General features: G+C 41.3%; 2 protein-coding genes across 2 annotated transcripts; both read left to right on the top strand.

Moving 5' to 3' along the window:
- Positions 1-1,571: 1,571 nt before the first annotated feature.
- On the top strand, positions 1,572-8,248 carry LOC108676232 (cell wall protein IFF6-like). Its single transcript, XM_018164282.1, has 4 exons — positions 1,572-1,704; positions 2,690-2,887; positions 4,078-4,179; positions 7,722-8,248. Exons 1-4 carry the CDS (start codon positions 1,572-1,574, stop codon positions 8,246-8,248), a joined length of 960 nt encoding a protein of 319 aa, XP_018019771.1.
- A 3,104-nt stretch (positions 8,249-11,352) lies between these two features.
- LOC125179222 lies at positions 11,353-14,410 on the top strand. The gene is made up of 4 exons (XM_047884649.1): positions 11,353-11,490; positions 12,805-12,912; positions 14,266-14,371; positions 14,407-14,410. Exons 1-4 carry the CDS (start codon positions 11,355-11,357, stop codon positions 14,408-14,410), a joined length of 354 nt encoding a protein of 117 aa, XP_047740605.1. The 5' UTR covers positions 11,353-11,354.
- Positions 14,411-15,006: the final 596 nt, after the last annotated feature.

Here is a 15,006-nt window from a genome sequence, read left to right on the forward strand (position 1 = left end):
TGATAAAGTTTCGTCATTTATGATAAAGTTTCGTCCGTTATGATAAAGTTTCGGCCTTTATGATTAAGTTTCGTCACTTATGATAAAGTTTCGTCACTTATGATAAAGTTACGTCCTTTATGATAAAGTTTCGTCCTTTATGATAAAGTTTCGTCCTTTATGAAGAAGTTTCATCACTTATGACAAAGTTTCGTCCCTCACGACGAAGTTTCATGTTAATATCACATACCTGCCCTCTGTTACTCTGGCTCGGGCACTCTAATGCCGCATTGACCGCGTCACTAAAAGCTTTCCTAACCTCTCAGTTCTTAAGACCTGTAATGATAGTGAGGTGCGTCACCCCCCTAACCCCCACGGGGGTCGCTGCCCCCTCTTGTGCCCCCTAACCCTCACATGGGCTGTGGTCCCCTCACATTTTTGCCCTCACAGTTGCGTGCGAAGGCGTGGCAGCAACAGAACTCTTCTCACGCTTGTAATGTATTTTGTCATTGATATGTAATTTTGAATGATTTGTAATTCTTAATGATATGTAATTCGCAATGATATGTAATTTCTAATGTTATGAACTCTCAGTGATATATAATTCTCAATGATATGTAATTCTCAATGATATGTAATTTTCAACGATATGAAATTCTCATTGATATGGAATTTTAAATGTTATGTAACTCTCAGTGGTATATGATTCTCAATGATATGTAATTCTCAATGATATGTACATCTCAACATGTAATTCTCAATATGTAATTCTCAATGATATGTGATTCTCAATACGTAATTCTCAATTATATGCAATTTTCAATGTTATGTAACTCTCAGTGATATATAATTCGCAATGATATGTAATTTTCGATGAAGTGTGATTCTCAACGATATTTAATTCACAATGTTAGGTAATAGGTTATTCTCAACGATATGTGATTCCTCTACAAAACCTTTCACGGGCCAACAATTTTCATGTATTAGAACTTTTGGTGAACCTAGAGAATTGTGAAAATTTGTAACAAAATTTTTCCAGTAAATATTTATGGTACTCAAGTGTGGACTTACTTCTGTGGACTTACGAGTAGATAATTGTATTATTCAATTTAAATTTTTGAACTTTCCAGAAACAGTTGTGTATCCGTACTGTTCTGGACGTAACAGCCCCAGGCCGCGCTGGAGCGACACCCTAATATTCTATTGGCCTTAGCCCCCTGCAAATTATTCCTTATATTTTTATCCCACTACTTAACTATAATATAATATAACTATAATATCCTACTCTTGATCTATAATATCCTACTCTTAATCTATAGATCAGGAGTAGGATATTATATATAAAATCCTCCTCCCGATTTACAACATCCTACTCATAATTTATATAACAATAGAATCCATACTACCTACAATGTCACTAGTAAATTTTATGAAAACTATTCTTAAAAAAACGTTATTTCATGTGCTGGGCGTGTGCGGCAAAATAACCATTGTGCCACACACACAATAACATATTTGTGCCATCACTGCCATGTATGTCGTTCAACTACCACACAGATTTTCACATACAATAATAGCACGGTAAACATATGATGCGTCTGGACCACCTGTCTCGGGTGCTGCTGCTGCTGCTGCACGCTTGGCAGCTCAGCGGGTACCCGCAGCAGCAGTGGATGTCAGCCACGGTCAACCTTACGTCTCTGATGTCAGCCGGCGCTCAAAACGGTTAGTAATTTTTATATTATAATGCATTTTATTGTTATTATACATGCTATAATTGTGCCTGATTCACAACTCTTACCTCTTGGCCCATATTTGTACAGGATTGAGGTGCGAGTTTGGCTTAGAATAAAACAGCTTTTTTCAAATGAGGGACACATTAACCCTAAATCACTAGAAAATCGAGTAACTCCACAGCTTCCGCCCAGGGCCAGAGTCGCCCCACTCGGCTATCTGAGTTTGCTCGGCCACCCGATCCAAATTAGCTTCTGCTAAGAATTTCCTTTCTGGCTAAATTATATTTATAATGAATGTAATAGTTGATCTAATTATAATATCCTGTGAGAAAGAGAAGTGTTGGCATGGTGGAGTCATATCGAGCTTGCTGGTCGGACATTAGCGGCTGATTTACACGCTCCCCGAGTCTTGGGCGGAACCTGCTACCCAAAAGCGCATTTTAATTTTGTTTAAGATTTGGATTTAAAGAAATAATGAATGAGAACGTGCTATTACAAGAACCGAATAATCAGAGGAATAAGGGGTCATTGTCCAAATGACAATGCACCTGTTACGCTTGTGTGGGTCACCCAGACCCATACATTTTTCTGGGTGAAGGCTCAAGAAAATTGTTGATATAGTTGGTTTGATAAAATGAATATATATTTTAACATTCACCCTCGATTGGGACGAACTTACTAAACAATTGAACATTCAGCAATGACGACAAGTCTGTGATGCTGAATATGGCAATTAGATTTTGATTAATGTTCGGTAATTGAATCCACTTCTTACCGCAATCACTGGCCACCACATATTTTCAGATTAAGGTCTTGGACTATCCACATTCCTCCTTAGTAAAATCGTAAAAATTTTGAAGATTGAGCTCAAAACTTGAAATGATGAAGCACTCAAAAAATAGAAAAAATCAGATAATTTAAAAACTCCGTAGCTAAGACGAATCTGAATCCTATTTTCCGGCCTCTTGACCCAGCTTCGTACAAAACCGAGTCATGGGTGCGCTGCGTGGGGATGGCCATAAGCTTCTCGTGGCCCATGATGGCCTGCCTCACCACCACCACATCGGGCCCCGAGTGTCAGCTCTGGAGCGCTAAACACGTCGCCGTCGGCAAGGGGGTCAGGTCGGGGGCACAGCCTCATACCCCCTGCAAGATTAGCAGCTTGTACACAGGTACGATGACGTGTGTCATATATGGGTAATATTGTCTTAATAGTGACACACTTTGTTACCCACAGCCGCGTGCAGAGAGCGGTCGTAGCACTGATACGGCGCCCCTTTGCCAGGGTCAAACTGGGTCAAAGTGACCCATGAGCAGAGCGGACGATCGCGATACGTCCATTTTGGGACAAACTGAAAGTGCATGGCCGTTTGGACAATATTTCTCTTTCTAGATTAGGTTTATACCTAAACTATTAATAGTACATTCAAGCAAATCAGTGAGATTTTTTCTCAACGTCGATGTACTTTTTACCCTATTGTGGGTAATTCTGACCCAGTTCGGCCAAGCAAGCAAAGGGCGTATCAGTGCTGTGTCAGCAGTCTGCACGTGCTGTGGGTAAGAAAATGCATCACTATTTGGACAAAATCGCCCACTCATTTTTCTCAGCGAATCTGATTGCAAATTGAATGAAACTAATTGAACAATTTTTTCTCTTGAATTCATAATTGTGTTTGTGGTTATCTGTGAGTCCATTTTATTAATTATGGTTTTATTAAAGAATTTCCTTGGCCATTATTAAAAAGTTATGTACATTGTGAAACCAGCTTGCGTAGGACTATAGACAGACAGGAAGATGCACCTAGGCTAGAACTGCACCTGCACTTAGGCTAGAAGATACATTTTGATTTGATCAAATTAGCCAGGACATACTTTTAATTAAATAAAACTAGTGAAAATATGCATGGTAACTAAATATAATTAGCCTGAAGAAATTTAATAAAATAAATTAGACCAAAACGTGTTGGGACAAGATGCATCATCCGGCAATGGCAGGACTGGGCAGGGTGGCACAGTGGTTAAAGTTAAGAGTACCAAGATTGAAGCAGAGGCGCGGGTTCGATCCCAGCTCTGTGCGCCAGTTTCTGGCCAGAATCGGCGAGGAGGCCGGGCGATTAAGCACAGCAGAATTGCAGCAGTGAGTTGCGAGTTCGAGACCGCAAAATGCTGAGAATGTTCTGCGATGTTTAGAATCGGCGACAGGCCTACGGCCTAATAAAAGCTGAAACCGCTATTATTAATGCAGGCTGGTTTCACACATGAAACATTTTCCTCGCCTAGAGTTGGTATAAAATACTTCTTAGTGAAACAAAAGGAAAGGAACTTCAAAGTTAATCATCAACACATATGAATTTTTCATCAGGCTGCATCAGGACCAACGGAACCATGGCCGCCATCGGCGAGAAGCAACTCAACGCTGACGCTACAACCGAAACCTGCCAAGATGGCGGCTTCGTTAAGGACCGTGAGTTGATGGCGGTGATATCACTCAGAGAATTAATGGTGACAAATCATGACCGTCTTTTGGCACGTAGAACTGATATGTCCAAATCTCACACTTTTTGTCCCAAAGCTCACTCTCTTATGCCTGGACAAATTGGGTCGGGATGACCCACAAAAGAGCAAAAAATTGCATTGCTATTTTGACAAATTCTATTTATCCAGAAATCTGCAAGTCGTTTTGGAACCTGGCGTATAAGTCTCGTGCTCAACATCGGGAGTAACGTAGTTTCCTTTGCAAACAATTTTGTTGTTTTCGATTAGACATCGTATGTTTTCGATTAGGCATATTGTTGTCGATTAGGCATATCCTCCGTCTCCGTCGCCCCGCCCTCGGGTCCCGGATGCAACGTTAGACGTGATCCGTCTATCTGCCCTCTTTTGGGTCAATTGATGCAAGATACTACCCAAATCAAAATGTTTATTCCTCTCAGCCGCAGGCTCAAGGACGCCCCCAAGCTCGCCTAGCGGTGTAAATTAATGGCTCTATGCCCGCTTTAGGTTCTGGTTGGTTGTACGAGGGAAATAAGCACCTGATAAGGATCCGGTCTATTCCTTGATAACCGTGGGGCGACTGCGGGGCGTGCGTATTTGTGTACTTGATACGTTCGTCACAGACACGGCCGAATTTTAAAAATGCGGTAGAAAATGCCCCTTCCCTTCCCCCCTCTATTGGGGAAGGGAGGGGGCTTTTGAATCGCTGTACGCTACATATACATATATATGAGCAGACTAGACATGTATCATCGCGGCGCAATGCAGCAAGTGGCAAGTAAACACGAGTTTAAAACGGGAATAATATCTGTTGATACAACTTCCAACCAAAACTTTCAATATACCCCACAACATTCTCTTATATTTGACAAAATGCAAGATCCTCTCACATTGCCCTAGCAAAACAATCTTCAATATTCACCAGCAATCAACATTGTCACGCATTGCCAAAAACCAAACATTCCTCAATATGCAATATCACTCGACTATCAACATACTGTGTATGTGTAATATATTCAATATCAACAATATTGAATATTGAACAATATTCAACACCGCTCAATATTATTCCACAACAGCCATGTACGAAACATTCTACCCATATATTCGTACCAAACACTCGTACCTATTGCGGTAGTAGCGGCCGGTTCCAAACATTTACCACGTACGGCTGAGCAAAACATTCTCTCACCTTAACCAGTATTGAACCTTCTCTCATATTCGCTAGCACCAAATATTCACACATACTGCATTATTGTATTCTCGCGCAATAATCAGTTGAATCAGTCCTCAAAATTCCCCAAAATATTAGCGAACAACAACCTATTTAGAGTTCAGATTGAGACGCCGTGGAGAGTAGACGTGCTGTGTTGTCGATCAAAAGCCTGACCGATTTGTTTCCTGCTTTGAATTGCTTCCGGAACTTACTTTATTACCGTCGGGCAGCTGTGCTGTACTTCCGGAACTTTAATTTCGTCTGGCAGTTGAGTTGTACAGGCTTGTTTCCGGTAATTTATTGCTGTGAGAGACCGAAGCTAAATCTCAGTGAAAGAACCCAGAAATCATTACAAAATTAAGAAAGAAGATATTTTGATTTCTGGAAGAGTGTAAACAAGATTGTTAAGAAGGAATGCGGTTCTTCGAATCATGATGCACCGAAAAATCGAACAGGAGATCGAAGTGCGTAGTTGAAGATGCTTGCAAGTTTTGCAAAGAGACCTCGTTGAGAGAAGATGATCAGAAGGTCATCTGTGAACACTGCGAGGATTTCATTTGCATCAGTTGCGCGAAGCTGAGCTCTGCATAGTATTTTTTCCTACTGAAAACAGAGTCGCTTCACTGGTTCTGTAGTGACTGCGAGAAACCGACTCTTAGTGCTGAAAAAGCGAGAAGCAGATGGAAGAAAATTGGTTCGCTCTGTTTGCAGCATTTCGAGCAGAAATGGGGAACAATTACCGGGAAGAGATGAGCACGTTGCGAGTAATTTAGTTGGCTCTTTGAATAATGATCTGAGCTCGTTGCGCAAAGAGCTGATCGAAGAGAGCTCAACGGAAAAATACAGAAAATTTTGAAAGATGGTTGAAGAATCACAACCTTTTCATAGCCGATGTCGCTAGCGAAAGCTCCCGTGAATTACTAGAGAACGTAGGAAGTGCAACCTTGTATGGTTCGGCATTGCCGAAAGCACAGCATTTGAGACGAATGAACGAGTGATGGCCGACAATAAATATGTAGCAGACTGTTGTAGAAAATCACTAAGCGCATCGGTTGATATTGCATCGTGCAAGAGGCTGCGCTCCAAGAATGCTGATGCTAACACCTGCAGACCTCTATTGGTGACTGTGAAGGATCCGGCCCAGCCTGGGGTCATACTTTCAAAACTCGCTAAGTGAACGTAAGTACTTGCGCACGATTTTCTTGTCTATGATTGGTGGATTTGGCTTGATAGGCCGCCAATAATTGGCTGATGAATTTACGATCTCTTAACTTTTTTTGAAAGTATAGGCCCAGGTTTGGATCGTGCTGAAAGCAGCAAAAAAATTAGAAGAAACCGTTGAATTAAAGTCTGTTTTTGTGAAGAAGGATTCCACCCCTTTAGAGAGGGCCGATTCCCGCAAGAAATGGCAGGAGCGAAATATACGTAAAAGCACGAAAAATTAGGTCACCTACATTCAAGATCTCACGAGGACTCCGACCGCTCGCCGACAGTAAGGGGAGATGGAAGACAATTGAATAGAGGAAATAATGTACATAAATCCAGTTCTGTAAATAAGGTAAAAAGTTTACTCATACATCAAATGGAACTGCACCAAAAGTTTTGAAATGTTTCTACACGAATTTTGATTCCGTTTTGAAATGAAATGAACTGTTAACTGTGATCGCAAACATGTGTATTTACATTATTTGTATTACAGAGACACTTCCTAAAAATCACGGGGGAAAATTGTACCAGTTGAATTTCAGCTGCCAGGTTTTGAATGCTTTCATAACTTGAACGAAGAGCAGTGTAGTACAGCTGTAGCTGTGTGGGTTATGACCTTTTGTGGGACCCAACAAGTTAAGTTATCAGCAGAGCACCCCCTATTATTGGGCGGCTGAATAGAAGAGGCGGCCATTTCACATCTGATTCATCTCTAATCCGAGAGTGGCAGCCGAACCCGACCGACAGCTGCGCCTGAATTTTGACAGGGATTGCTAGTCACTTGCTGAGGGTAGTTTCCCGTAACCGGACGATGCGGAATCCTAATTCGTCATTTTTTCTTGGTTGGGAGTCAGTTTATCTACTTTCTGTTAAAATAAGCTAATAATAAGTGGATTATCGTTTGCTTGTTTGACCTAAAACATGTTTTTCTTACAATGACTCGTTGAACTTTAGTTCTCACGGCAGTTTTCGTCAAGTTAAACTAGCACGCGCATTCCATTTTTTCCCCCAAAAATTAATTTATATTCTATTAAATATTATTATTCAACAATGGCTATTCGTTTACCTGACCAACCTTCTCTCATTTACAGCGACGGGCCAAAATTCGGGTTCAACTGGCGATCAGTCGACGAGCGGAAATTCCGGCTCAACTGGCGATCAGTCGACGAGCGAAAATTCGGGCTCAACTGACGATCAGTCGACGGACCAAATTTCGGGCGCAACTGGCAATCAGTCGACGAGCGAAAATTCAGGCTCAACTGGCGATCAGTCGACGGGCCAAAATTCGGGCTCAAATGACGATCAGTCGACAGACCAAAGTTCGAGCGAAAATTACGATCAAGCGACGGGCCAAAATTCGGGAGCAACTGAAGATAAGGCGACGGCCCAAAATTCGGGAGCAACTGACGATAAGGCGACGGGCCAANCTTACGATCAAGCGACGGTTAGAAATTCGGGAGCAACTGACGATCAGTCGACGGTCCAAAATTCGGGAGCATCTGACGATAAGGCGACGGTCCAAAATTCGGGAGCAACTGACGATAAGGCGACGGTCCAAAATTCGGGAGCAACTGACGATAAATCGGCGGTCCAAAGTTCGAGTGAACAACTTAACTGAGTTTGTGTCACACCGACGGTGCAGGGATGTTTCGAGTTCGGATCACAACGATAGTGTAGGGTTGTTTAGGGTAAAGATTAAATATCTAAAATATCTAAATATACACTGGCACGTGTGGAGCACCCCTTGACTTAGGGGTTGGCATGCGATTACGTCATGCCCAAGTTTTAGTTTGTTTGAGGTCACCTAAGTATTTTTTCCAAATAATGTCTTTGTAAAGGAAAAGGAGTGAGACTTTCAAATAGCAGTACACTTTCTACACTTGTGTGGGTCATCCCGACTCAGTTTAGGCCTGCGAAAAAGCACATCAGTGCTACGTCCGCTCTCTGCTGGTGCTGTTGGCAACAAAGTGGGTCACTATTTGGACAATATGACCAATTAATTTATATGAGTGATATTTTATCCCTGAACACTTGCGTGATGAATAAATAAGAAGCGATATATAATGACTGTTATATTGAGGTTCATGAATACAAATATTAAATTCATTAATGTTTTATGTTGAGTTTCCGCTGGAATGGTGTGCATTACTGACGCATTCAAAATTTTCTTTCAGAGGAGACATTCATAAGAATTTATGCGCACCGTGTATTTTACAATTTAGCTTATTGGAAAAACTGATAAGGTTTCTTTTTCATGCAGTAACTTGAACAAATGACTAGCAGATGACGACTGTGTTTGTTATCCTATTCGTCCGAGTAAAAAATGATAGGGGTCCGAGAGGACCCCTATCATTCTTCCGAGTAAAAAACTTTGATTATTATTTATGAAACTCAGTTCAGTTTATGGTGATCAATATATAAATCACAATGATATGTAATTCCACTAGATAGAATCTTTCATAGGCAACCAATTTTCAAAAAATGCAATTTTTGGCGAACCTAGCGAGTTGAGTAAAATTTAGCAGAATTTTTTTTCAGCAAATATTTATGGTACTCAAGTGTTAGAACACACTGTTCACCCCTGTTTACCTACGAGTAGGTAAACAGGAACAATACGAATTGTATTATTTAATTTTAATTTTTGAATGTTCTGGAAACAGTTGTGTCTTCGTACTGTTCTGGGCGCAACAGCCCAAGGCCACGCTGGAGCGACACCCTAATATTCTATTGTTCTTAGCACTCTGCAAATTTTTTCTTATAGTTTTATCCCACTCCTTACCTATAATATCCTACTTCTGATCATCTAATATCCTACTCCTGATCTCAAATATCCTACTCCTGATCTCTAATATCCAACTCCTGATCTCTAATATCCTTGATCTCTAATATCTTAACACCGATCTTTAATATTCTACTCCTTAACAAAACTCGGGCACCGCATAGGCTTCGGCCGAATAGTCACTACACTCGGCGCAAAGTTATTCTGGGTCTGCTGGGCCAAACGATCGAAATCAGTTTATGTTCAGAATCTCCTTTCCGACTTTAAAGTCGCCTGAGAGTATGACAAGGGCTGGCAGAGCCGAGTCATAACGTGCTAACAGGCTGTCCAGAGGCTGACCTTCGAATCTTGAGCCGAAGCGGACATAGAGAAGCAGATTTACGTACTCCAAGAGTCCTAGGCGACCCTAATGCAGGGTCGCTTACGCCTCTAAATTTTGTTAGGGTCCCGATCTATAGTATCAGACTCCTGATCTATAAGTCAGGAGCCTGATATTATAGATCGGGTAATCTATACCCTGATACAGATTACCCCTGCCTGATCTATAATATCCAATTAATGATCTTTAATAATAGAATCCGTACTACCTACAATGTCACTAGTAAATTCTATATAAACCCCATCTTGTAAAAACGCTGTTTCATGTGCTTGGTGTGTGTGGCAAAATAACCATTGTGTCACACACACAATAACATATTTGTGTCATGTATGTCGTTCGACTATCACACAGATTTTCATATATAATAATAGCACGGTAAATATATGATGCGTCTGGACCACCTGTCTCGGGTGCTGCTGCTGCTGCTGCACGCTTGGCAGCTCAGCGGGTACCCGCAGCAGCAGTGGATGTCAGCCACGGTCAACCTTACGTCTCTGATGTCAGCCGGCGCTCAAAACGGTTAGTAATTTTTATATTATAATGCATTTTATTGTTATTATACATGCTATAATTGTGCCTGATTCACAACTCTTACCTCTTGGCCCATATTTGTACAGGATTGAGGTGCGAGTTTGGCTTAGAATAAAACAGCTTTTTTCAAATGAGGGACACATTAACCCTAAATCACTAGAAAATCGAGTAACTCCACAGCTTCCGCCCAGGGCCAGAGTCGCCCCACTCGGCTATCTGAGTTTGCTCGGCCACCCGATCCAAATTAGCTTCTGCTAAGAATTTCCTTTCTGGCTAAATTATATTTATAATGAATGTAATAGTTGATCTAATTATAATATCCTGTGAGAAAGAGAAGTGTTGGCATGGTGGAGTCATATCGAGCTTGCTGGTCGGACATTAGCGGCTGATTTACACGCTCCCCGAGTCTTGGGCGGAACCTGCTACCCAAAAGCGCATTTTAATTTTGTTTAAGATTTGGATTTAAAGAAATAATGAATGAGAACGTGCTATTACAAGAACCGAATAATCAGAGGAATAAGGGGTCATTGTCCAAATGACAATGCACCTGTTACGCTTGTGTGGGTCACCCAGACCCATACATTTTTCTGGGTGAAGGCTCAAGAAAATTGTTGATATAGTTGGTTTGATAAAATGAATATATATTTTAACATTCACCCTCGATTGGGACGAACTTACTAAACAATTGAACATTCAGCAATGACGACAAGTCTGTGATGCTGAATATGGCAATTAGATTTTGATTAATGTTCGGTAATTGAATCCACTTCTTACCGCAATCACTGGCCACCACATATTTTCAGATTAAGGTCTTGGACTATCCACATTCCTCCTTAGTGAAATCGTAAAAATTTTGAAGATTGAGCTCAAAACTTGAAATGATGAAGCACTCAAAAAATAGAAAAAATCAGATAATTTAAAAACTCCGTAGCTAAGACGAATCTGAATCCTATTTTCCGGCCTCTTGACCCAGCTTCGTACAAAACCGAGTCATGGGTGCGCTGCGTGGGGATGGCCATAAGCTTCTCGTGGCCCATGATGGCCTGCCTCACCACCACCACATCGGGTCCCGAGTGTCAGCTCTGGAGCGCTAAACACGTCGCCGTCGGCAAGGGGGTCAGGTCGGGGGCGCTGCCTCATACCCCCTGCAAGATTAGCAGCTTGTACACAGGTACGATGACGTGTGTCATAAATGGGTCAAATTGTTCTAATAGCGACACACTTTATTACCCTCAGCCACGAGCAGAGAGCGGACGTAGCACTGATACGGCGCCCTTTTGTCAGGTTCAAACGGCGTCGATGTGACCGATGAACAGATAGCGGACACTCTTTTTGGGTCAAGCTAAATGTGCATTTAGACTGCTAAATGTGCATGAAGACTGCTAAATGTGCGTCATTTGGACAATGTCTATCTTTACTCGATCTCAGTGTAGATAAGATATAAGTATGGAAATTGAAGGTACACTCAGAAAAATTACTTGTAAGAAAGTGTTTCGCTATTTGGATCGAAATACAACAAATTCTTTTTTTTTAGTGAATCAGATTGAAAATTGAATAAAATAAATTAACAAATTTTGGCTCTTGAATTCATAATTGTGTTAGTGACTATCTTTCAGCCCTTTTCATTGATTTGTTCTGGTTTTATGGAAAACTTTTTGGCCCTTATTCAGAAAAAATATGAATATTGTGATACCAGCTTGCGTAGGACCATAGACAGGAGGATGCAATAAGTGCGCGGGAATGTATTAATTGAAATATATAATAATTACGCTAGAAGATACATTTTGATTTGATTAAATTAGCCAGGACACACCTGTAATTAAATAAAACTAGTGAGAACATGCATGGTAACTAAATATAATTAGCCTGGATATATTTAATAACAGAATAGACTAGATTGACTAGACGAAGCTGTGCAGGAGCAAATGTTCAGTCTTGAAGTGCCTAGCACCAATTACGGACCAGGGGCCATACTTTCAAAATTCGCTAAGTGAACGTAAGTACTTACGTTCTATTTTCTTATCTATGATTAAGTGAACGTAAGTACTTACGCTCTATTTTATCGTCTACGATTGGTAGATTTTGCTTGAAAGGCCGTCAATGATTGGCTGATGAACTTACGATCTCTTAACTTTTTTGAAAGCATGGGCCCAGGCAATAAGTCTCAATCAATCGTCAGTTATGGAAAGATCGGGTTCCAAAGGCCGGATCCCTTGTGAATCAAGTCGCGAAAAGTACAAGAATCGGCAACAGGCCATGGGCCTATTTCTTCAGTGCCGACACTTCTAATCTATTCTATTCTATAAAATGAATTAAACCAAAACATATTAATGGGACAAGATGCCTCTTCCGGACTTTGGCCAAATGCAAGCTGGCCTAGTCATTTTCCACATCTAGAGTAGGTACAAAATTCTTCTCAGTGAAACAATAGTAAAGGAACTTGTTTCAAAGTAAATCATCAACACATATTTGAATTTTTCGTCAGGCTGCATCAGAACCAACGGAACCATGGCCGCCATCGGCGAAAAGCAACCCAGCGCTGACCCCGACGCCATCAATGAAACCTGCCAAGATGGCGGCTTCGTCAAGGACCGTGAGTTGATGGCGATGATACCTGTTGAATCTTGGATTGCTATGCAGGATCTACCCGACCTCAGTTCGCAATTCCGGTGTTCACAACGAGTTAAACTCTTCTGCTTTGATCTGACTCCAAAAGAGCTCTGGTTATAATAATTAGTCAGTCGTCGAGGATACAAAACTGATTTACACTAATTATTTACTTTATTTTACTCAAATCTTCAAGACTCCCAAAAGTTGACCATCGAGTTTATTAATGTCACTTGCAACGTTAAAATTTTGCCATCGTGAAAATCGATTTCGACTGGAAATAAGAGCTACGGGCGGTAAACTGGCTACGAAAACGCTTTGACATCGAAATTCCGAGCGAACAAAGAAATATTTGGCTATCAAACATCTAACATAATTTCTACTCTACAAACTCCATAAAATACAAACAAATGAAATCTCACAATATCACTCAGAGAATCAATGGTGACAAATCATGACCGTCTTTTGACACGTAGAACTGATATGTCCAAATCTCACACTTTTTAATCCATAGTCCAAGCAGAGAGCGGACGTAGCATTGATACGCTCATTTGCCGGGGCCAAACTGGGTCAGGATGACCCACATAAGGGCAAAAAATTGCATTGCAATTTTGACAAATTTTTTCTATCCAGAAATCTCCAAGTTGCATTTGAACCTGGCGTATAAGTCTCGTTTTTAAAATCGGGAATAAGGTAGTTTCATTTGCAAACAATTTTGTAGTCTTCGATTATGCGTCAGCATCCACCATGACAGTAACAGGTCAATGTTTCTTAAAATGCATCAACGATGCTTAATTGAAATAAATTCAGCGCTCACACAAGCGTCCCTCTCCTCGCTCCGTGAGTGCAGCCGGCACACTGACTTTATGACGAGTTTAGGACTTCTTAGTCCCCGGTCACGCTGAGGCGCCGCCTTCGTCGTCCTCCGTCTCCGAGTCGTCGTCGGATGTAACGTTGGACGTGTTCCGTCTATTTGCCCTCCTTTGGGCCAGCTGATGCAAGATGCTGTTGCTTGTCACTTGCTGAAGGTAGTTTCCCATAACCGGACGATCCGTAATCTTAATCCGTCGTTATTTCTAGGTTGGGGTCATTATATCTACTTTCTTTGAAAGCAGACTAATGCGATGGGCTTTTTTAGGAGTGCATTATCGTGAGTTTGTTTGACCTGAAACATGTTTTTACAATGACTCGTTGAAATTTAGTTCTCAGCGCATATTTCTTTAATTTTAACTAGCACGCGTATTCAAATTTTATAAAAAAAAATGATTTATCTTCTTCGAAAACCTATTATTAAACAATAACTATTCGTTTACGTTACCAACATTTCTCTCACTTACAGCGATCAAGCTCAAGACCACATGCGACATTCCTTTCACCCAGATACAAGACGTGGGATGCGTTCACTATCTTCAGGGCCAATACAATTGGGCTGATGGACGCAAAAGGTGCCTGACCGAATACTCTGCGGAGATGTACTCAGCTGACAACTACAAGGAGCAAGGAGCAGTGAGCAACATCATCAAGAACCAATGTGAGTTTGCTGTGTGATCACACAGAAAATAACACACACAGGTGATTACATGATATGTGGTAAACATCAGTTGAATATCTCACATGCTTTATTATGCATGAAAATCACGAACGGCGCATTTGAATCGTTCAAATGACAGTAATACGACGAAGAATAAAGCCTAACTACTTCCAGCTTGTAACCAACAACTTCTTCAAATTCTAGCTCCTTTCTCCCTGTCATCCCCACTCTTTGTATTCTCCCCATTCACAATGATTATTCTGATCATTTCAGTTAAAAAAGATGTGTGGGTAATGATCCAAAAGTCATCATCCGGAACGTGGCAGTACCTGAACTCAAACTACAGCCCCGGCACAGAGTTCTGGAAGGACTACCCGTCTTCCAGCAGCAACTCCTGCGCCAAGATCAACGGCAACGGCGAGCTGGAGGACAGGTCTTGCGACGAGCCTTACTACATCCCATGCAGGATCAGGACTACGACAACTGGGAAGTGATGAGTTTCGTGACAAATTTGCGAGTGCAAACGGGGACAAAATTAGGACCGTGAGC

The sequence above is a fragment of the Hyalella azteca genome, unplaced genomic scaffold, assembly GCF_000764305.2.
Source record: "Hyalella azteca isolate HAZT.00-mixed unplaced genomic scaffold, Hazt_2.0.2 contig15793, whole genome shotgun sequence".
In the NCBI taxonomy this organism is placed as follows: Eukaryota; Metazoa; Arthropoda; class Malacostraca; order Amphipoda; family Hyalellidae; genus Hyalella; species Hyalella azteca.

What these genes read in the sequence shown, in the direction of transcription:
- LOC125179222 (XM_047884649.1), top strand. Translation starts at nt 11,355, where the DNA reads ATGATGGCCTGCCTCACCACCACCACATCGGGTCCCGAGTGTCAGCTC. An exon ending in GATTAGCAGCTTGTACACAG is followed by an intron (nt 11,491 to 12,804) that starts GTACGATGACGT and finishes ATTTTTCGTCAG; the next exon opens with GCTGCATCAGAACCAACGGA. An exon ending in TGGCGGCTTCGTCAAGGACC is followed by an intron (nt 12,913 to 14,265) that starts GTGAGTTGATGG and finishes TCTCACTTACAG; the next exon opens with CGATCAAGCTCAAGACCACA.